Here is a 22,393-nt window from a genome sequence, read left to right as displayed (position 1 = left end):
TAAAAGTAAATCGACTTTGAAAGTAATCTTATATTTATAGTTAACAATACTTTTCTCTTATCGCAAAAAGTATTTTATTTTTACACACTTATAATTATCAATCTAATTAATTCGTTTACAGAAATATTTAAAGTATTTACAGATTTATTAATTTAAGATAAAAAAGATAAAATATATTCAAATATTTTTGTAAATACAAGACACTTTTAATTATAATTTATAATTAATAAAACTGAAATTAACAGACATATAATTTTTTATTTTTAACAAATCAAATTATGGAAGAAAATAAAAAAAAAAATTTCATATCAAAAATTAAAAAAAAACAAAAAAAAAAGATTGTCAAATAATTTAAAAATTTTAAATGTCTGCTAATTTTTAGTATAATTTATTTTTTTTAATTGCGCATTAAACACTAAGTGCTCAAACGTGGAAATAATTTCAGCGAAAAAATAAAATTGAAAAATTTATAATAATTTTTTAATGAGTTGTTGCAATAATTAATAAATAACATTGGTGGCGTTTGAGCTGCATTGCGAGGTGACAGCTTCTTCTAGAGTGCAGTCAAGCTTACGGTAATTCGCGGTACTTGGTCGCCTTCTTCCTCTACCTCCCCGCGATCTTCTTCCTTCTAATAAAATCGCCAGGACCTGAAATTTATCCATTACTTTGGTCAATAAATTTTATTAAATAAAAAATTATTTTTAAATTTTATTTTTAACTCGATCTGTATTTCTTTAAACTGAAAAAAAAATTGACTCGACAAAAAAATTCTTCATCCAAAGAAATAATTTTTAAAAACTTCATCTTGTCTTAAATAGAAAAATTCTTGAGCTAACAAATTTTCGTGATTTAAATAAATTTAACTCGATTTAAATAATTTTAATTTAGAGACAAGAAAATCGAATAATTTTACAGCTCAAAAATAAATCATCCATATAATTACAGTAGATTCAATACTGCCATTCTAATACGTCGTATCCCAACATTAAGAAAATTTTACAGCAGACGGTAAAAACGATTCATTTTTAACATTGGTTATATGGGATTCGACAGATGAAAATATTTATTTAAAAATAGTTATTAAACTATTTGACCTTAAAATTTTTAATATGACTTGCATAATATTGTTATAATTCCATTTTTTCAAAAAAAGTCAATTTGTCAAATTTTGTGGGATACGATGTATTAAAATGGCAGTATCGAAATACGGCTCTAATTTTAATTATGTAAAATATCACAATCTAACGCTCCTAATTTTTAATTAAATACAAAAAAATTTTTTAATTAAATTATTTTTAAAAGACTGAACAAATGTTTCAACAGTAAACTAAACCAAAAATTATAAAATAAGAATTAAAAGATTTAAAAAAATTGATTTTGTTGTAAAAAAAAAGTGTTAGGTGCATTCTTTACTTATTTTTGGAATAATTCCACTTTTAAAAAATTTTATTAAGCACCCCATACTTTTTTTTTATAAAAAAATCAATTTTTTTTTTTATAAATACTTCATTCTTATTTTTTACTTTTGATTTAGTTTGTTGAAAAGTTTTTTTCAATTTTTTAAAGCTAAAATTTATTTCACAAAATTAAAAGATTCAAAATTAATCAACTTTCACTTTTTTTTTTTAGATTATGTAGAAATTGATTTCTTCTTTAAATAAAAATCAAAGAAATAAAAAAAAAAATCTTTTTTTTTTTTTTTTTTTTTTTCCAACTAATTGACATTGAATTTAATTGAAAATTACCTTTTGCTTATGATGATAAAGCACACATCCACCCATAGCACAAATGAGTCCTAATATTGAAAAGTACCCGAAGAAATGTGAGTCATCGTCTTCCTTGGGCATATTACTTAATCTCGGTACTACATCTTCTTTTATCGTCTCTTCTTCTTGTGTTCCGGGGCTTTTTACTGGAACTTCTACGTCTGGAAAAAAATATTTTTCTATAAAAAATTATATTAAATTAAGAATTGAAGGTTTAGTAAAAATTTTATTAGAAAATTTGAATTTTTTGGTAAGTTATAGAGATTTTATTTACCTATATCATCTCCGTCGTCATTTCCAGTGTCTGGATCTGAAAAATAAAATTTAAGCTTAGAAAATATTAAGAAATTTATTAAAAATTCATTTTTAAATGAATTATTTTATAGAAAATATAAAATTATTTTTATATTAATAATTAAAAATTGAAAACAAAAATATTTTACTTTAAAAATTCAAAATTAATGATAAATTAAATTTTAAATTAAAAATCAACAAATTTGAAGTAAAAATTTAATATTTATATTTAATCAAGTATCAAAAAAAAATAATTTTTAAAATAAAAAATTGAAAATAATATTAATGAAAAATTTTCAAGTGGATCAAAATTTTAAAATAATACAAAAATTTATTATAAAAACTGATAATTTTGAATTTAACTCAAAATTATTAAATTCAAACCAAAAATTAAAAATAATCCTCTAAATTAAAATACATGATAGTCTTGAAGTTAGTCAAAGGTCGAAACTCGCAAAAGACGGGCCACGACTCATTATTGGTTAAAATTTAGGCGCGCGCGTAGCGCGCTATTGAAATTTCTAGTATTAATAAAAAGTTAATAATTCAAAACTAAAATAATACAAAATTTTATTATAAAAATTAACTAATAATTTTGTATTCAACCCAGAATCATTAAATTCAATTAAAAAATTTTAAACTCCAAATAAATTGTTATGATTGCAATTGTTATAATTATTATTATTATAATTTATCTTTTTGTTTTTATTAATTACTATTATTTCCTTGGGTTGCAATTACTAACACATCAATAGTCTATTCATTTAGCAATTTAACTATTAAATTTGTGTACTATTTATAAGTCATCTTGTTATACATTATTAATTTTTTATATACTAACTATTGTAATTATTAGCCATGTTAATGGCTTAAGCTGTTGGGTTTGTTTATTTAAATAAATAAATAAATAAAAAATTATGATAAAAAATACAAATAAATATAATAATAAAAATTGAAAATTCCAATTAAAAAAAAAATTTTTAACAAACTACAAACCTGTAGCAATAAGATTGCCATTAATTTCCGAAGGAAAAGCTTCTTCATTACCAGTAGGGATAGGATTATCCACTACACCATCACCTTCATCCCCCAAAAGTTTATCACCATCACCCTCAACTTTCTCTAGTTTCTCCCCTTTGCCTTCGCTGATCGGAGGAGTCTTATCGTCCACCTTGACCTCTTTCTTATCTCCAAGCTTCCCAGCATCAACCTTCTTATCCTGAACCTCAACCTTTTCCTTAGCTTTCTCAGCTTCCTTCACTTGCTCCTTCTTCTGCTCCACCTGGACCTGCTTCTCTTCTACCTTTTTCTCCTGCACCTGGACCTTCTCTTTTTTCTCATTCTGAACCTTTTCAGAACTAGCCACCAGCAGATCATCAACAGCTTGGTCCATAAAGTAAATCAAGACACACAAGCCTTTGAGCCTGTCCTTTTCCACACACAGGTCCATGCAAGTCTTGTCCTTCTTCAGGACTACGGACAAATCATCAACAAACTTCTGGGTTTTTTCGTACCTGAAAGTCTCATTGGTCCTCCAGTGCTTGCAGACCTTCCCGAAAATTTCAAAGTCCGGGTCCTGGCCCAGGAAATTTCCTACCTTGGCATCAAGCTCTGTAAGATTCGGAGACTTGGTCTTAGTGAAGTTGCAGAGCTTGACGGCTTTGTGCCAGACCGCCGAGCACAAGAACTGGTTGATGTTCTGGCTGGTGACAATTGTCTCAGTGGGCAGCGTCAGGTTTCCACAGACCTGGGTGAACTTGGAGGTCTTGATCGCTGACGACACTGGACAGACATTCTGGTCCCCGGTCAGCTGAGACAGAATAGAGGACTGGTCCGTGGTGCTCTTGCTAGTACTGCTGGAGATGCTGTTGTTGCTGCTGTTGCTGCTACTGCTGGCGATGTTTTTGTCTGCAACTATCGAGGCTTCAGTGGTGAGCAAATAAATTAGCAACAGTCCGTAGATTATCTTCAACATTTTAGGTTAATTCTTTTGTAATCTATAATTTATTTAGAATTAATAATATGAATACTTAGGTTGAAGTCAGACTTTTCTGGGTTTACATTATTGGTTACACTTGACACTTCACTCTTGCTGGTAATAATTCGTCGCAAAAGGTTGATAATTAGAATAACATTGTGGTGAATTTTGATATTTAATTGTAGCTTTTATGGTCGTTTGATTTTTTGTTTGCTGATCAACCGGTGAATAAATAAAATAAATATTAATGTTTCTAGGTTTGGTGATCACTAATAGGAGTGACGCACTTGCTTGGACGGTAAGGAAATTGAAGTGTTGGTAATTAAGAAATTAGAAAAGTGATGATCGCGCATCGATGTACAGCCAAAAGGTAATGTAGAATGAAAAAGTTTCAAGGAATACCTAACAGATGGCAGATACAGTTCTAATAATAACAGAAAGAATACTAGTTTCCAAGCGTCACAAAAAAAAATGTTGACTTTTTGATAGATTTCACTCAACAAGAAGTTAAAAGATTAATAATCGTCAACTTAAATTCAACAAAACATTAACAAAAAAAAATTTGTGCCGCTTGGGTTGTAATTGCTCGTGTAAAAATCTTCTGATATCATGATGAGGTTCATTATGAATATCATAGTGAATTTCATATTTTGACACAAATATGAGATTCATATAAAAGCCATATTATTCATTTGAAACCTGTAATAAGTAAAATACTTATGTGAACGAATTTTTTTTAAGTAGATTAGTAAAATTTTCATTTTTTCTATTAATCAGAGGAAAAGTATAATAATTGAAAAAAACAGTATTTTTATCATGCAATATACTGTTGAAGTACTTTACTTTCTTTCTTGGTTTTCTTAACTTAGAAGAATATTTAGAAAAACACTAAGTTTAAAAAAACTTTTTGACTGACAAAATTTTTTCGTCTTAAGATTATTATTGTTTATTTTGTAAACAATTTAAATCCTCCTAAAAATTTCTTTAATTTAAGTAATTTGCATTATTTCCTGTATACATATAGTTATGACTCAATAATTTTACATCACGATGATTTAAAAACGCTAACAATATCATTATGATTTTATGCAGATATGACCACTTTATTATGAATTCATGTTAATATCGTAATGATTTCATAATCTAATGACTAGAAATTTTCTTTCTCCAACAAGAAAAATAAAAATTTTATAATCTAATTAAAAAAAAAATCTGTTCCCATAAATATTTTACTTATTACGAGTATCAAATGTGTATTAATAAGGCTTTTAAATGAATCTCATATTTGTGTCAAAATATGATATCATATGAGATTCATTATGATATTCATAATGAACCTCATCATGATATCAGATGATTTTTATACGGGTGCGACGTTCCAAAAGACAATATGTATTTTTATTAATTCATAAACAAAGAACAGAATAATACAGCCATGTGATTGTCAATTAAAAATTGATACTTCATGGAGAGACGAGTATATATCATTAATAGAATAATTTTAATTTTATTTTTCTAAAATTTTTATGGGTGGAATTCAAAAGAAATTTTCTTTTTGAGAAATCAGTTTGACGAAAAAAAAGTTTGAATCATCAGATGGTGTCATAAAAAATGTACGAGCCGCATTGGTTGATTAAAAATAGACGAATTATTTGATAAAAGAGAAGGCGAATTTAAAACAAATAAGTTACGAAGAAAATATTTTTATAATGTAAAAAGGAAATTCAAAAAAAAAATTTAATATATTTTGGGAAACTTTGAAAAGTTCTGTGAGAATTTGGGAGTATAAGTTTCTAAGTTTTTTTATAATGAATCAATTGCTGTAATAAATGGTGAAATACTCTTCGTAAATAATGAGTATGTTTTATAAAAAATAATTTAAAATAATTGATAAATCATACGAAAATATATGGAAGATTGATAAAAAAGCGCAAGTTAACGCTTTAACAAACCTCGGCAGGAAATAATATGCAGAAGGGTAATAAACACCTCGGGAACTTCCAAGTGTTTTACAGCTAGCTTTCATCACTTAACTGCTATTTCTCTACCGTTCTGATGATGCTGCTGCTTAATAATCACATCTTGATCAAGCTCTTTGCCAACTTTCTGCTGCTGATGGTCTTCGCACCTTGTAGTTTTGATCCGTTGGTTTTCACTTTCTAGATTTGGACAGAAAACAATTGTTAATATTTATTACTGTGATGTTAAATTTAAGACAGGATTTAATACTTACTTTTTTTTATGCACTCAAATTGAACTTTTTGGGTTATATAGATTTTTTATGGTAAATTTAAGTGTCACTGATAATAAAATTCCGCGAAAATTATTTTTTTATCAATGTTTAAAATTTTTATTATAATAGAATATTATTTGTTTTAATTCATCACTTGCTACTGTTTTTTTTATTAAAATTTTCTTGGATAAAATTTAAATTCAATATTGATATAAATTGCCAATAAATTACGATCTCAGAATATTTTTTACTTATATCGACATAAAATAAAAAAAAAATCTATTTTTCCCATGATATTTAAATCAGAATACATGTGACAGTTTTTAATTAAAGCTTCTAAAACGAATCAATTACGATAAGAAACCTTTTTTTTTTAAATTCGCACTTATAATTTCTACATGTAAAATTTATTAACTAAATTTTTCTTATAATAAATAAATTGTAAAAATTAAAAATATTATTAAATGTTTGTTCATTTTACTATGAATTTTTCGATAATACTAAAGTTAGCCGATGTATTTAATTTTTTGATTTTTTTTTAATTATTAAATGAGAACTCAATAATATTTTCCATAAATTACACTTATAATTTTTCAAGTTTTTTCCAAATGAAATTTTTTTTTTATTTTTCTGTGATAATTTTTTCAATAAAAAAAAATACTAAAAATTTTTAGATGTCAGCTAACTTAATTTTCATAATTGTTCGACTATTTTATTGTCCCTAATTTAAAAAATAATTAATTCCAACAAATTATTAAACTAATTTTTACTAAAAACTAAAACAATTCACTAAAAACTGTCACTTAAACTTTAAAAACAGCAGAAATAATCGACAACTACTTTTGTACTGTTCTCAGAATTCAAGACACTGAAATTGCAGGCGTGTCGAGATTTGTTAAACTGTCGAGTGCAGTCGCGAAAGCGGGAATGCGCGCTCGGACTTGGAACGGGCTGGCACCGTGTGTTGTCTCCTGAGCACTTTGCTTGCCGCTCGCAAAACGAACTGCGCAGTAGAAGCAACGCTTGCTTAGTAGTGATTGCGCATGCGCAGAGTTTAAATTAAACCAATCAGGTTGTGTCGATGTCTCTAGAACTCAAGATGGCGCGACATCCTTCTTCCTTCTTCTCAATTCAGCTCGAAACTCGGAATAGTAAGTAGATATGAACGCGACCATCTTAGACCCACCGTTGCGCGTTTGCTGCCAGAAATAATGAGTTTTTATTTGATCCAGTTGATTATTTATTAAACATTTAGTAGTTTTATTAGAGTAATAAAAGAAATTATTAAAAAATGTGAAAATTAATGGAAAATCATGTAATTTTCAAACAAAAATGATGGAGGTATGAAAATAGCAGATATTAGATACGTAAATTTGTTGTTTTTCAAGAAAAAATTTGATGGATATTTTTAATTTTTAATTATTTATTCTTTATTTATAAATTAAATGATCAATTTACTCATTTTTTATTTCGATTAAATTTATTTGATAAATTCATACAAGAAATTTATTTTTTGATTGTTATAAAAAATATTTTCGATGATTTTATTTTTTTATTTTATAAAAATAAAATTAGATATTAAATGTCGGCTATTTCAAGTATCAACTTATTTTTTGGGAAATAATAATAACAATAATTTAATAATTATATAATAGTTCAATTAAATATTTGATTATAATTATTGTCCATAAAAATCAGCGAATTTCCAAATTAAAATGGAGCAAAATTAAAAATAACAATAATAATAATAATAATAATAATAATAATAATAATAATAATAATAATAATAATAATGATAAAGAAATTAGAATAGATTTGATGATCTGTTAGTTTTTATTGAACTAAAAAATTATAATATAAAAAAGTAGAGTAAATTTTCTAGTTTAATAAAAACTCAGAAATTTTAATTATAATTTTTTTTTTTTCATTAATTTAATTAGATAATTATGATTTTACATTGTTAATTATTTTAATTTTTTTTTCGAATATGATTGATGGTTTTTTGAATTATTAACAAAATTTAGAATTTTATAATTCTGTAAAATTAATATTTCATAAGAAACTATCAATGTCGAAGAATAATGAGTAACTTTATTATTATTATTATTATTATTATTATTATTATTATTATTATTATTATTATTATTATATAATTACAAAAGATAATTTAAAGAATCTAGAGTATAAAAAAAATATTTAAAGATGACTTTTTAACTTAAAAAACAAAAAATGAAAATTTATTAATATTCAATTTTGATTTTATTCAAGAAAAATTTAATAAAAAAAACAGTAGGAAGTGATGAATTAAAACGAATAATATTCTATAATACTACAAATTTCAATAATTGTTAAAAAAATAATTTTCGCGGAATTTTATTATCAGTGACACTTAAATTTACCATAAAAAATCTATATAACCCAAAAAGTTCAATTTGAGTGCATAAAAAAAAGTAAGTATTAAATCCTGTCTTAAATTTAACATCACAGTAATAAATATTAACAATTGTTTTCTGTCCAAATCTAGAAAGTGAAAACCAAAGGATCAAAACTACAAGGTGCGAAGACCATCAGCAGCAGAAAGTTGGCAAAGAGCTTGATCAAGATGTGATTATTAAGCAGCAGCATCATCAGAACGGTAGAGAAATAGCAGTTAAGTGATGAAAGCTAGCTGTAAAACACTTGGAAGTTCCCGAGGTGTTTATAACCCTTCTGCATATTATTTCCTGCCGAGGTTTGTTAAAGCGTTAACTTGCGCTTTTTTATCAATCTTCCATATATTTTCGTATGATTTATCAATTATTTTAAAATATTTTTTATAAAACATACTCATTATTTACGAAGAGTATTTCACCATTTATTACAGCAATTGATTCATTATAAAAAAACTTAGAAACTTATACACCCAAATTCTCACAGAACTTTTCAAAGTTTCCCAAAATATATTAAATTTTTTTTTTGAATTTCCTTTTTACATTATAAAAATATTTTCTTCGTAACTTATTTGTTTTAAATTCGCCTTCTCTTTTATCAAATAATTCGTCTATTTTTAATCAACCAATGCGGCTCGTACATTTTTTATGACACCATCTGATGATTCAAACTTTTTTTTCGTCAAACTGATTTCTCAAAAAGAAAATTTCTTTTGAATTCCACCCATAAAAATTTTAGAAAAATAAAATTAAAATTATTCAAAAACATTTATTTATTAATAATTTTTAAATGCAAAAAAAACCAGAAAATTTCCTGATAATCCTATACAGATTATTTATATTTCTACCGTTTTTATATCTCAAATCATAAATTATAAAATATTATCAGATGTCTGATTTACTTTCTTATCATAAATGTTATTTTATTATTTTTTTTTTTTTTGTAATTATTATCATAAATTCTTCTTCACTTTCAAATAACATTCTAGTGGAACAGCTCGAGGAACAAAAGTAATTAAAAAAGATATCTTCAGTTAGCGTTTGATTTCCTTCGTATAAATATAAACAAAAATATATAATTTATTTAGATAAATAAATTTAGTTTAGAGTAAAGTAAGTTGATATGTGAGCGTCTAAGTCGCCGAGGCGAGGGAGAATATTTTCTTCCTGACGTTCATCATACTTGGGTGACAGTAGGAGTATTCAGAGGTACCAGGTTTCTTCGCTGAATCTGGAATAGGCATCGTTTGGCAGGTTATCACTTCGACTTTGTGTTTGTGAGGTGATATGCTGTGCAAATCCAGCGCACGTTTTATTTGATCTGCTTTCAGTGCATCTGGAACGTCCTGAAATAATTGAATAATTATTTTAATTCAATGACTTTTATGAAATTAAAAAAAAATTTTTTTTAATTTTAGACGAAAAAAATCTTTTTGATTAATTTTTAAGACTAAGTAATAAAAAATTTATAATTTTTCACAGGAAATTTACTAAATAATTATAAAAAAATTTTTATCTGGGAAATTAATGAAAAATTTATTTTTTACTTCAAATATTTTGAGAATTTTTTTAAAAATATTTTTTTCTAATTGATAAAACTTACTTGTTTATTAGCAATTACTAAAATAGGTACATTATCCATCCTACTATCCCCTAAAATTTCTTTGAGAGATAAAACAGCCTGAGATAGTTGATTAGCATCACTTGCGTCGACCATAAAAATCAGGACATCAGTATCTTGGAGAAAATTATTCCAGTGTTTTCTTACTTCGTCAGATCCTCCAACTGAAATTTATTTACAGTAGTTATTTATTTATTAAAACATATTTTTCATTTATTTAAAGATATTAAGTTAGAACTATGAATTTATTTTAGAATGCAGATCGTCCTCTTCTTTTATTCCTTAATTTAATTTAAAAACAATTTTTCGGTCGATAACCACTTAAAAATTTTAAATAAAATTTTATTTTTCAACTTCTAAAGTTCACGAGGAAGCCAATAAAATTTCATAATCAAGTCACATAAAATAAGCCAAATTTGAAAAAAAAACTTTTTTTTAATTAAAAAAAAAAAAAATTAGAAGCGATTGTCGACACATCTTGAAACTAGCGCAGATTTTTGTAACTAATTTGCAAAATTAGTTTTTTTTGAGTAAAAAAAAAAGCATATGAAACATTGAAAAAGCACAACTTCAGGTCAAGATCTTTCCAACGATACCAAATTTAACCATTAAAACCAATTTTATCATATAAATACACTAGCCAGAAAATTTTGCTTTATTTTAAATCATAACTTTTGTTAAATTGGACTGTACTTTTTTAACTATTGACGTTTTAAAGATATAAGCTCATCCCAATGTTACTCTCATCAAGAGCTTTCATTTGAGTACCCACATGCATTTTTGATATATTTTTCATATATACATATATATAATATATACAAATATATGAAAAATTGATGTGGGTACTCAAATGAAAGGTCTTGATGAGTGTAACATCGGGATGAGCTTATATTTTTAAAAATGTCAATCGTGCACAAAATACAAGGTCAGTTCTTAATTATTGATATATATATATATATATAGATATATATATATTATAATATATATAAACATTTCGACGGTCTAATTAGCAATTTGTCTAACTCCTTATTTTTTAGAGGGTGATTTTTTAACATTTTGATGTAGCCATAATTGAATTATAAACTATTTGAAAGATTCAAATCTAAATATTATATCTCTATTAGATAATAACGATATTAAATGGTTTTTTAAAGTGATAATAAATTTTGAACTAATTGTTTTTTTCGTATAAATAGAAGATTCTTTAAAATGGAGTTATTTGCTACACTGAAAAAAAAATTAAGTTGATTCGAGAGGAAAATTCTTGAACCAAGAAAATAATTTTGAAGAGGGTAATTGTTTTGAATCAAGGCGAAAAATTCTTGAATCAAGTAAAATTTACTTAAAACAAATAAAAATTTCTTAGTTTAAGAATTTTTTTACTCAAATCAAGAAGATGAAGTTCTTCAAAATTATATACTTGATTCAAGAACATTTTTTTTTCTGTGTAATTAGAACGTCGATATGAAAAATTGATGTGGGTACTCAAATGAAAGGTCTTGATGAGTGTTATATCAGAGTGAGCTTATATCTTTAAAAGTGTCAATAGTTCACAAGATACAAGGTCATTTCTTAATTAAGTATCTAGAGAATGAGCATTTTTGAATGCAGCCTAAATAATCATAAATTGACTATTGGCAAGAATGATATGAAACCTTGAAAAGGCACAACTTCAGGTCAAGATTTACCCAACGATACTAAATTTAACCATAAAAACCCATTTTATCATATAAATACATTGGCTACAAAATTTTGCTTATTCTTTTAATAACATAGATGATTATTAAAAAAAAAAAAAAAAAAAAAAAAAAAAAAAAAAAAAAAAAAACTTACTTTCCCAAACATTACAAATAAAATCTTTGTTTTTCAATAAATAAACAGCAAAACCATCTGTTTTTTTCGGCGGAACACTGTAAACATTATCTTTGTCCTCAATAGAAACAATTTGGTTCATGACAGAACTCTTTCCAGCATTGTTCAATCCAAGTAATAGAACTCTTCTTTCATTGCTGTCATCAATCTATAAAAAAAAAAAAAAAAAAAAAAAAAAAAAAAAAATTACCAACAAATAACTTAGTCACAACAATTAAAAACTGACAGGTTATGTTGTTGAAACTATTCAGGTTTGAGAGAAAAATATTAATAATACCAACAAAAATTGCTAAAAGTAATGACAAAAAATAACAAACCTTGGCGACTTCTTCAAATCCTTCGTCAATAGACTTTAATTGGCGTTTTTTCCAGTAATAATAGAAGACATATGCACTGGCGCATGCACATCCGAATATTATTATTTTCTTGCTGGTGCGAAACATCTCGATTAATTTTTATTACTAATTGACGGACGAATCGGGTGCTATGATAGCAATTAGCGTGTCAAAGTAATTTATAGTTATAAATATTTATTTTTATTTAAATAATTAGTATGAGGTAGGACGAAATTATGATTAGTTTAAATTCTATTTTGCTACTGTGTAAACATCAGTAAATACTGTTTACTGATGTTTATGTTCTATGACGAAAATGCGCGTGCGCAAGAAACATGTGTGGGGTCATGAGATTCGGTGATTTCGAGAATAATCGGAAAAGTTCGGAAGTCGGGAAAAAAGCGGGAGAAATTGATATTATTAAGGAGGTTCGAGCGTAACTTACGGATCAAAATAATCTTTAAATTTTTTTTTACTTTCAGTCTTCCTAATATTCGTCAAAATTCTTTGTTTTAAATCAAAATAATTTGAACAATTTAATAATTGATGATTTTTATTTATTTAATAAAATAAAGTAATAAAATGACTTTCATATTTATTACTTGTCGGATTAAATAAACAGATTTGGCACAGCGCGATTGATTATATCCATTACAGAGACTAGCATGAGTGTGTGAGTTAAATATTTCCCTTTCTATAACTATATTTCTATCCTTTTTTTTTCTCAGCTGTTAACGCGATGTTGCCAAATCTTTATTCGAATAAATAGCTGACGATAAACGAGTTAAAAACATAAAATTTAACTTTAAATATTTTAAAAGTTATATCGGTAATGTATCTTTTTGAGTTTTACTTGTATACCGTTATCTGGTTTTTGCAAGGCTGATATCCCCACTCTTTTTTGGGGAATCAACAATATCTCCACTTTATATCCCTCCACTCTATATTGCGGCTGTGGACCGACTTGTGCCTTCTGTACCGCATTTACCCTGATTCTCACCACTCGGCTATTGGAACAGTAACATGGGAAAACAACAAAGAAAACCCATGTTAGTACAGTCGGAGCTGGGTTAAGTCTACAGTGATTGATAAGAAACTCTTCTTTATCGACCACTGGAGTATTAGGCCTCTCTTCTAGTGTGCAGAGATCCCTCACGTCAGCCAACGCCGACTAGAGTGGTCACCCATTCAAGTTGTTGCTTAAATGGGTGCTCGCCCAAGTCAGACGTGTGCCGCCCGGCTATCTCTGTCACTTTCAGAGGTTGGCAACGTAACGCATATATTTTTAATTATAATCACTGGAAAATATTGGTGCGTGCCGGGATCAAACCCGGGTCCCACTCTTTCGAAAAGCGGGCACCGAGCCGACTAGGCCATTGCCAACCTAAAATTATTATTACTTAATTATAATTATTATAATTAAGGCTAAAGAGCCAGCCTCTTATATCGGTAATGTGTTATTATTAAACTTTTTTTTTATTTTACGATAATCCAAATTTTTTGTGTATAGTTTTTTATTCGTTAAAGTTGGGAGGTTAATATTAAAAAAAATAATAAAAGTCCCGACTAAAGTTTGTCCGCCATAAGAGCCCGTATATAAGGAGATAAAAAATGTGATTTTTGAAATTTAATATCTAAGTAACTAAATGGTGAATCTTTTTAAAAGTTTTGGATTAGATAAATGACGTCTTTATTTATACGTATACTTAATTTCAAAGCTCACAGTTGGAAATTATTTTTCACATTAGATTCGCTCGAATCTCCTTAAAGTTCGATCATTTCTTTTTATGCACGCGTGTAAAAACGATTTTGTTTAAAATAAAAGAAAAAGGGATCAAAGAGCTCAAAAGCATAGAACAGATAACTCTTTGAGCTCAAAAGCTCAAAATAACACATAAATTATTTTTTTGATCTTGAAGAGCTCAAAAATGTCATAAGTGCAATTTTAAGGGCTTAGGTATGGAATTAGTGGAAAGTTACAGGGATGGCCTTTAAGGTCAACCGTTTTCCTAATTTTTTATTATTTTAACAATTAAAAAATCTTAGATATGGTTCACTCTGCACTCAAAAATTTCCTACTGCAAAGTTTGTAACTTTTGAAGCTCAAATTCAAATTTCAATTTCGAGCTCCAAAATCTAATTACTGTCTTGGAAAATTATTGTTTTGAAAATTTAGCTAGTAAAATTATCAGTTATTTGAACAAAGTAATTTAGGTATTTCAACAACAACATTTGTTATACCACACTGAAAAAAAAAGTTTTTTTCTACCAAGGAAATGTTTCCTTATGGTTGAAAAACTGATATTCTTATAATTAAAATACGAAAGTTTTTTAACTATGAGAATACCGTTTTCTCACTGTTAAAAAACTAGCCTTATAATAAAGCGTGGTATTTTAAGGTTAAAAATACCAGTTTTTTTAAATCAAGAAAACTCGAGTAAAAAGTTTAGTATTCTAGGAGGAAAAAAATTTTTTTTTCAGTGCAACTGACTGGTTTATGTTGAACCAACAAAAAATTTGTTATTATCCTAACATAGCAATCTTGTTATTTCAACAAATCGATTTGGACATTTTACTAAAATATTTTGTTGAACTAAAAGATTCTGCTATAACAAAACTATTTTATTATAACATACAAATGAATCGTTTATTTGAGAAACCCCATAAGTCATATTTTTTTCGAAATCGGGTTTATTGCATTTTTCGATTCTTTGAATTTCGCCTCACTTATACAAGCACCAAAAAATATTAAATCCGTGTTCAAGACCTAACCAATCGGTCGATATAAATCTCGTTTAGTTGAGAAACCCCATAAGTCACTGACTTATGGGGTTTTTCGAATAAACATTCAATTTCAAAATTCAAAAAATAAATTTTTTTTTGTTTTTTCTTTTTCAAAAAAACTTCGTCTGAGTAGAAAAATTCATTTCAATGCAAAATACTTATTAAACATTTTTGCAGTATGGGTTTGAAAAAATTAAATTAAATTATTGTTTTATTGTTTGATGTGATTTCACTGACTATAATTTTGAAATGATTGATTATTAGATAATTAGAAACTAAATTCACTGTTAAATACTTGAATTTCAATGCGTTTTACAATATTCGCTTGATGGATTAAAATTAAAAATATGTTGTTTTATTGTTGACTCTGATTTAACTGATTTAAATTCTGAAATTAATGATAACCAAATAAAAATATATTATATTTACTGTTAAATACTTTGATTTCAATCATTATTGCAATTTTAATATTATAAAGTTAGATTGTGATAAATTAAAATGTTGTTTTATTGTTGACTCTCAATTCACTAATTTGAAATTAAAAATAGATGATTTATAATAATTTCCATTAATTTTGGTTCCAATACATATTTTGTACTTTATTTTATAAATATAATAAATGATTGATGGAGAAAAAGTAATAAATTAATGATTTTATTACTATTTTTTTCGTTTATTTGAGAAACCCCATAAGTCAATCAACTTCAAATCATTATTATGAATTGTAGGATTTAACAATTAAATTTTTTCATGCTCGAATATTTTTTCGGGATACTAACATTATTATTATTCATCATTGGTTCATGATGTTAATGCAAACTTAACCGAGAAAAATGTTTTTTTGCTTCTCCTGAAAAATTTAGGATTTTTGACTTATGGGGTTTCTCAAATAAACGATTCAAATAACGTATAAGCTAGACTTTGTTATCGTAACATATGATTCGTTATCCTTATCCTAACACATTTATTTATTACCACAACATTTATGTTGTCCCAACAAAATTTTTTTTGGCTTCTTAGACAAGCTGACTGTGCACTAGCTTGAGGAAGAGCGAGATGAGACCAAAAGGACGAGAAGGCAGCAAAATAATAAACAAATGAGAGGATACCGGAAAATCATTCTGTCTTCTCTTTACTCCAGACTCCAGCTAGATGTCACTGAAAAAGACCGGCAAATTGAATATAATACAAGTGTAAGTCACCCTCGTGGATCATCTCATTGATGTGCGTATCATCCTATGTCAATGAGCGTCTCCCCCAGGTCAAGTGCCTCGGAATCAAACACCGTGTAATCCAGCTGCTCGCTCTCGAATAAAGCGACCCCGGAAAAGAATTGTAACTATTTCATTTGGGGACAAATTAGACAGATTAGTGTCCAACGACAAGGGTGAGCTCAGCTTTAGATCATTGTCTATTAAATTCGCCCCCGTTCCGCTCAATTATGCTCAGAGTCACTTCAAACTCCAACAATTGGCATTTTTTAATCGTCCATCCTCGGAATTCCATTCTAAAAGAGATGGATTGTCGTTATGATTAGATTTCACCAAACTATGATTAAGTATTATGTCCTTTTGCATCCTGCGATTTATTCAAAATTCTAAAGCATGACCACACTTGTTGGTTTTATTATTAATGTTCTTTTTTTTTCTTATCTCTCCGTAGATTTAAGAGAAAACGAGATAATTTTGATACAAAAGGGTTGATTTAACGAATCAACCCTTTGTGTGTAATCCCGAGTCACTCGGATATTTATTTAAACATTTTTAATCGGATTAATTATTAAATTCCGACTAATTAGCGATTCAAGCTCTCTTCTGTTTCATTTTTGTTGAAAATTGAACAATAGAACTTGTCTAGGTTCTATCTAATCTAAAAAAAATTACGTTTAGATTTTGAAGGATTTTTTTTATCGGCTGAAGATAATACAATTATTATGATGGTTATTGTTATTGATCGAAGAAAAACATTTTTTGATCCAAGAAGTCGTGATTCAAGACAATTTTCTAAAGAATATTTTGAATTCAACAAATTGTTGATTTTAAGATACTTTTTAAGTTATTGCTGTGAAAAATTAAAAATTTTATAAAATTGAGAAGTAATTGGTTTGGATACGATTGAGAAACTCAAGTTTTAATCAGATTTGGAGCTTGTGAGGCCCCAGAAAGTAATTTTGATTATGTCCAAAAATATGTCTACTAAGATTTTAATCCGATCAGATGTAAAGGTCAATCGACAGATCCGTTGTAAAAATATTCTAAAAATAAAAGTTGAAAAAATATTTTTTTAAATTAATTACTTCTCAATTTTCAATAATTTCTAATCTTCCAAAGCAAAGAATTGAAAAATATTAAAAAAAAAAAAAAACTAATTTTATAATCCCTTTGATATTTATCTGATTTTCCATGTTTTCAATTTCAAAGCATTCCAATATTTCTCGAAATACCGTGAATATTAAAAAAAAAAGTATTAGCGGTAAAAAAAAGCATAAATTCCCCACAATATACAATGTCTCTCATTTTTCCTTTGTGACTCCACAAAAAGTCAATATAAATATATATTACTTACTCGCACATGTACATCGAGATGTGGATCCAGTGAGCTTTTTTATCATCGCATTTGCAGCATGCAAAATAAAATAAAAAATGTACTTTTTCACGTTAAAAGTCACTTGCACCAATGAAAATTGGTTATTCGATAAAAATAGTATTTGCGCTTTTAACGCTTGACAATACAACGATCCCCCGGGTGTTTTTTTTTTGTGCTCGTTGGCATTCAAACACTCTCTCTCATCTCTACTGTCGCTTTTTGATCCCGGGTTGTCTCTTTCCTTTTTGCACTGCCGGCTGTAGCAAATACTAGATACCAACGTCACCCTTCTATGCGCTTCGGGGGAACAAGGATAACGAGGGCGAGGGTAAAGGGGGTGAGAATGACTTTTATTGCCTTGTCTGATGTTATGAATGCGATCAACGCCCGGCAAACGGTAAACTATCTAACGGAGCCTTTCATCTTCCACGGGTGTAAGTGGTTATGCTTTTTTTTTTTTTTTTTATCAATGGAGATCCCGAGTTCCGAAGAGAAAAAATCAGCTTGTCTTTACCCTTGTTTAGAAGTTGAGTGATGTAAACAAACGAGTTTTGAGCGATTCGAAGAATTTGGAATTTTTCATTGACAGCGATTGACTTCTGTACTCTCGGAAATTTCCAATTTCCCCTTCGAATTTTCAAAATTTCCCCTTCGAATTTTCGAGTTTTCTAATTTAATTTAACAAACGTCCGCTGGGTAGAGTAAAAATCGCAAAAAGAATTTTAGCGACAGTTGAATCTTGTAAATAACTTCAACATATACGTGCGTTTAATCCATCGCTACACGGAGAAAAAAAAAACAACATTGATTACTGTTTTATACAGTACTCAGTACTGTTTTGGAAGAAAATGAGGTTAAATTGTTCGGGACAATAGAGAGCGCTACATAAAAACTACTGACTATTGTCTGCACACTACAGAGTCGTGTTCTGGCACTAACCAGTCGTGTTTCGTACAGCACTCACGACTGACTATGAACATTTTTCTAATATTTGACGAAACAGTAATCATTGCTGTTTTATTTTCTCCGTGTATTTAATCTCGTGTGACATAATTATTTTGCCTTTAATTGAAATAAACAGTAATTGAACATTCTTGACTGTTCTCTCAAATCCAAGTTCCGCAATTGATATGACAAAAAATTATGTTCGATACTTTATGCTCAAAGGTAGGGACCCTGACAAACTTGAAGTGAAGGCACACGTTTTAAGCTATGGATACATTATCATCAAGACCTCGTACTATATCCGGACTCGCTACGCTCGTCCGGATAAATAACTCGGTCTTCATAATGATGCGCCCATAGCCTCAAACTTGTGACGTCACTTCAAGCCGTGAAAATTTTAATTGCCGTTACAGATAGAAAATAATATTTTGCTTCAATCTCCGTCTTTATATCCTCCAAAACTCAAAAAACACTCTAAAAATTTCCTTGTCTTACCCACAAAAACAATTCCAAATCAAACTTATTTTTTCATCACTCCAAATTATAATACCGCTCATCAAATCATCAAAACCACTTAAAATCATGAAATCAACACTTTTACATCAATCCGTTCTATTTATAGTGCAATAAAAATTTAATTTATCCATTCATTAAGCACAATTGCTTCCCACAAACAATTTAATATTTCTCTTATATTAAAATTATTCCTTTTCGAAATTGTTCTCAAGGCAATTTCATTCTTTGACTACATTCTAAGTAAGTTTTCAATAATTTAATCCGAGGATCAAAAGAACCGCAATTAAATTCTTTATTAAAAAAATAATCGAGAAAAATTTTAGAGGGTCAAGAGAGTCAAGACAAATCAAACTATATATATAATATATATACAGTCTGAGCTTTCATATCGCAAGCTACACCCTGTATACGGTGTTAAGCTCCGCCCGTTTACGTTTTCAAAAGCCGTTGTGTATATACATACTGGAGGGCTTCTCCGTCCTGTTATCTCTCTTCCCCTCAATATATATATATATATATATATATATATATATATATATATATGCCTTAATATGCTTATATATATATATATATCTGTATATATATATACCGTTGGCATCCACGGCATTCCAATTAGCTCGCGAATCAAAAGAGCCCCACTGCCTTTGTGGGGTAACTCACCCTCCCGCTCTATATATATATATATATATATATATATATATATATATATATATATATATATATATATATATATATAAATGTATTTTCCTCTATAGTATTTGCTTTGCTGCGTATATATATACTTATAAAGCCAATATTTAATTCCATCTTCGTTTTATCAACATTGAATCAAAACTTTACCATTTTCTGCTGGTGAAAATTTTCATGGTGATTTTACAAAATTTAAAAAAATATGAGAAATATATTAAAAATATAAAATATAAAAATATTAGAGGTTTGAATAATCAAAAATAATTATTGTACATATAATATACTTTATTTTCATATTTTTACACCATTAATTATATAATTTGTCTTTGTAGTATATACAGTGATCGATTAAAAAAACAGTTGGTCTTTGGTAATTGTTGCTTAACTATAATTACTTCTGCGTGGATATTTTTAGAGACATTCAGTTAGATTTTTTTATTTTATTACTATAGTACACTTTTGATTTATCGAGGCTTGCAGCAAAAAATTAGAGATTTTTTGGAGATATAATTTTACCTCATATTCTGTAATAATTAAAATTTTTACCTTATAGTTAATATTTTTCCCGGTAGATGGCGTTAACAGCTATTATTCTCGCAACTACACTACTGACGGACAGTTTCCGGACAAGCTTCTTGTTTACTTTTTAATTTAAATATGATACATAAACACATTAACTTGATCTATAAAGAAAATGCTATGTTACTTTACAAAGTGTGTACGATCGTATCATTGACTTTCTTTTTGATTTATTTTACTTCTAATAATTGTTTTAATGAATTTTTATCTTGTCCAGAAACTTTCTGTCGGCACTGTATATCCATCAAAAAACCAAAAAAATGAAAATTACTGTTCTAAATGTTTTTTAGAAGTTCAAAATGAATATTTTAAGTGAATTTTAGTCACAAGTGCAGTATTTCGTGACTTAAAATCAATTGTTGTTTTTTTTAACTTCATTTTTTCCTTTAATCACTAAAATATTGTGTATTTTACCTCAAAATCCATTATAATTAAAATTTCAGCCTTTTAGTTGTTATTTTTTCCGATAGATGGCGCGGCTAGCTATTATTCTCGCAATTACATCGGTAGAAAAATTATATTAATGAAAATTACTGTTCTAAATATCATTTCGAAGTTAGAAATCACCATTTTGAGGAAATTTCAGTCAGTAAAAAGCCGTTAATTTCAAAAGAATTAATTTTGAGCCATTTTTCAATGCAAAATCTCTGAAATAATTTTTTTTTTAACTCAACAACGAAAAAATTAATTTTTCTTATTTTTTAATTTATCAAGAATTGAATAATGAAATTCCGAAAAAAAATTTAACCCCATTTCTGTTATAAACCTCGATAAATCACATTTTTTTCATATATTATATAATATATACACTTAAAGTTAATATCATACTCATAAGTATTACAAAAATATATATATTAAAAATTCGACGAATATAAATACGAATTTTTGTACACTTTACTCAAAATCTCAGTCTATAATAAAAAATCAAAATTTCCTCCTCTCTAAACCAAAACTCGGCTTTCATTCTTCGGAAGTACAGAAACAAATTCAACAATCAAATATTATCTCACAACATATATAATATAATAATATATATTTATATGTATATATATCTATTTACATCATACATAACACATAACCCTATAAACAGACGAATAATGTACACAGATATCAAGCGTCAATAATCGAACGTTTACGCGAGACTATCAGCGAATTAACTTATTAAATTCCATCTAACCCTCTTTCGCCCACCAGAACTATATACATCGATTATTGATTTTTTACCATCAATAGTCTATTTAAAATTTCCGTAAAAAAAATTCCACAGCCATTTGGGCGCAAGTTTTATATAGTGACTCAGAAATTTCAAACAATCACAGTTCGTCAAAATTTGATCAGCCCATTGCACTTAAAAAAATTAGGAAAACGGTTGACCCTAAAGGCCATCCCTGCAACTTCCCGCTAATTCCGTTAATACCTGGCCGCTTTTTTGAGCTCAAAAGTACAATCTGTGTGTTGTTTTAAGCTCTCCGAGCTCAAAAAGATACCTTTTCTATGCTTTTGAGCTCTTTGAGCTCAAAAGTCTGATAGAAGTTTCATAGAACACTATTTTTTTAATGTTCATACCGCAATAACTTTTGAATGAATGAACCGATTTTTACGCGGTTGGCGGCATTCTACGTAGTTTTTTAAGCCTTATAAATAATTTGTAAGTTTCAATTGGTCAAACTAGAAATTTCGGAGTAACTCTGAAAAAACACTTTTTTCGGTTTTCTTTCGTTCACAATATCTCTCGAACGAATCAACCGATTTTGACCGGATT

General features: G+C 27.7%; 2 protein-coding genes across 2 annotated transcripts; both read right to left on the bottom strand.

Moving 5' to 3' along the window:
• Window positions 1-338: 338 nt before the first annotated feature.
• LOC123264246 lies at window positions 339-4,340 on the bottom strand. The gene is made up of 4 exons (XM_044727437.1): window positions 3,060-4,340; window positions 2,044-2,079; window positions 1,749-1,930; window positions 339-650 (listed from the first exon to the last, which is right to left on the bottom strand). The coding sequence occupies exons 1-4, from the start codon at window positions 4,036-4,038 to the stop codon at window positions 501-503; spliced, it is 1,347 nt and encodes a 448-aa protein (XP_044583372.1). The 5' UTR covers window positions 4,039-4,340; the 3' UTR covers window positions 339-500.
• A 5,441-nt stretch (window positions 4,341-9,781) lies between these two features.
• Window positions 9,782-12,825, bottom strand: LOC123264251 (ADP-ribosylation factor-like protein 3). Its single transcript, XM_044727445.1, has 4 exons — window positions 12,514-12,825; window positions 12,158-12,344; window positions 10,307-10,488; window positions 9,782-10,049 (listed from the first exon to the last, which is right to left on the bottom strand). Exons 1-4 carry the CDS (start codon window positions 12,637-12,639, stop codon window positions 9,837-9,839), a joined length of 708 nt encoding a protein of 235 aa, XP_044583380.1. The 5' UTR covers window positions 12,640-12,825; the 3' UTR covers window positions 9,782-9,836.
• Between the last annotated feature and the right edge of the window lie 9,568 nt (window positions 12,826-22,393).

This window comes from Cotesia glomerata, linkage group LG4 (genome assembly GCF_020080835.1).
Source record: "Cotesia glomerata isolate CgM1 linkage group LG4, MPM_Cglom_v2.3, whole genome shotgun sequence".
Lineage (NCBI taxonomy): Eukaryota > Metazoa > Arthropoda > Insecta > Hymenoptera > Braconidae > Cotesia > Cotesia glomerata.
The sequence above is the reverse complement of the archived record's forward strand: the minus strand, read 5'-3'. Positions and strand labels throughout refer to the sequence as shown.

Bases quoted from the DNA above. Each gene is read 5' to 3' on its own strand.
- LOC123264246 (XM_044727437.1), bottom strand. From the start codon at position 4,038: ATGTTGAAGATAATCTACGGACTGTTGCTAATTTATTTGCTCACCACT. The intron at 1,931-2,043 runs GTAAATAAAATC...ATTTTTTTCCAG, and splicing joins TGACGACGGAGATGATATAG to ACGTAGAAGTTCCAGTAAAA. The intron at 651-1,748 runs GTAATTTTCAAT...GATAAATTTCAG, and splicing joins TTTATCATCATAAGCAAAAG to GTCCTGGCGATTTTATTAGA.
- LOC123264251 (XM_044727445.1), bottom strand. From the start codon at position 12,639: ATGTTTCGCACCAGCAAGAAAATAATAATATTCGGATGTGCATGCGCC. The intron at 10,489-12,157 runs GTAAGTTTTTTT...AATAAATTTCAG, and splicing joins TATTTGTAATGTTTGGGAAA to TTGGAGGATCTGACGAAGTA. The intron at 10,050-10,306 runs GTAAGTTTTATC...CAATTATTTCAG, and splicing joins TAGTAATTGCTAATAAACAA to GACGTTCCAGATGCACTGAA.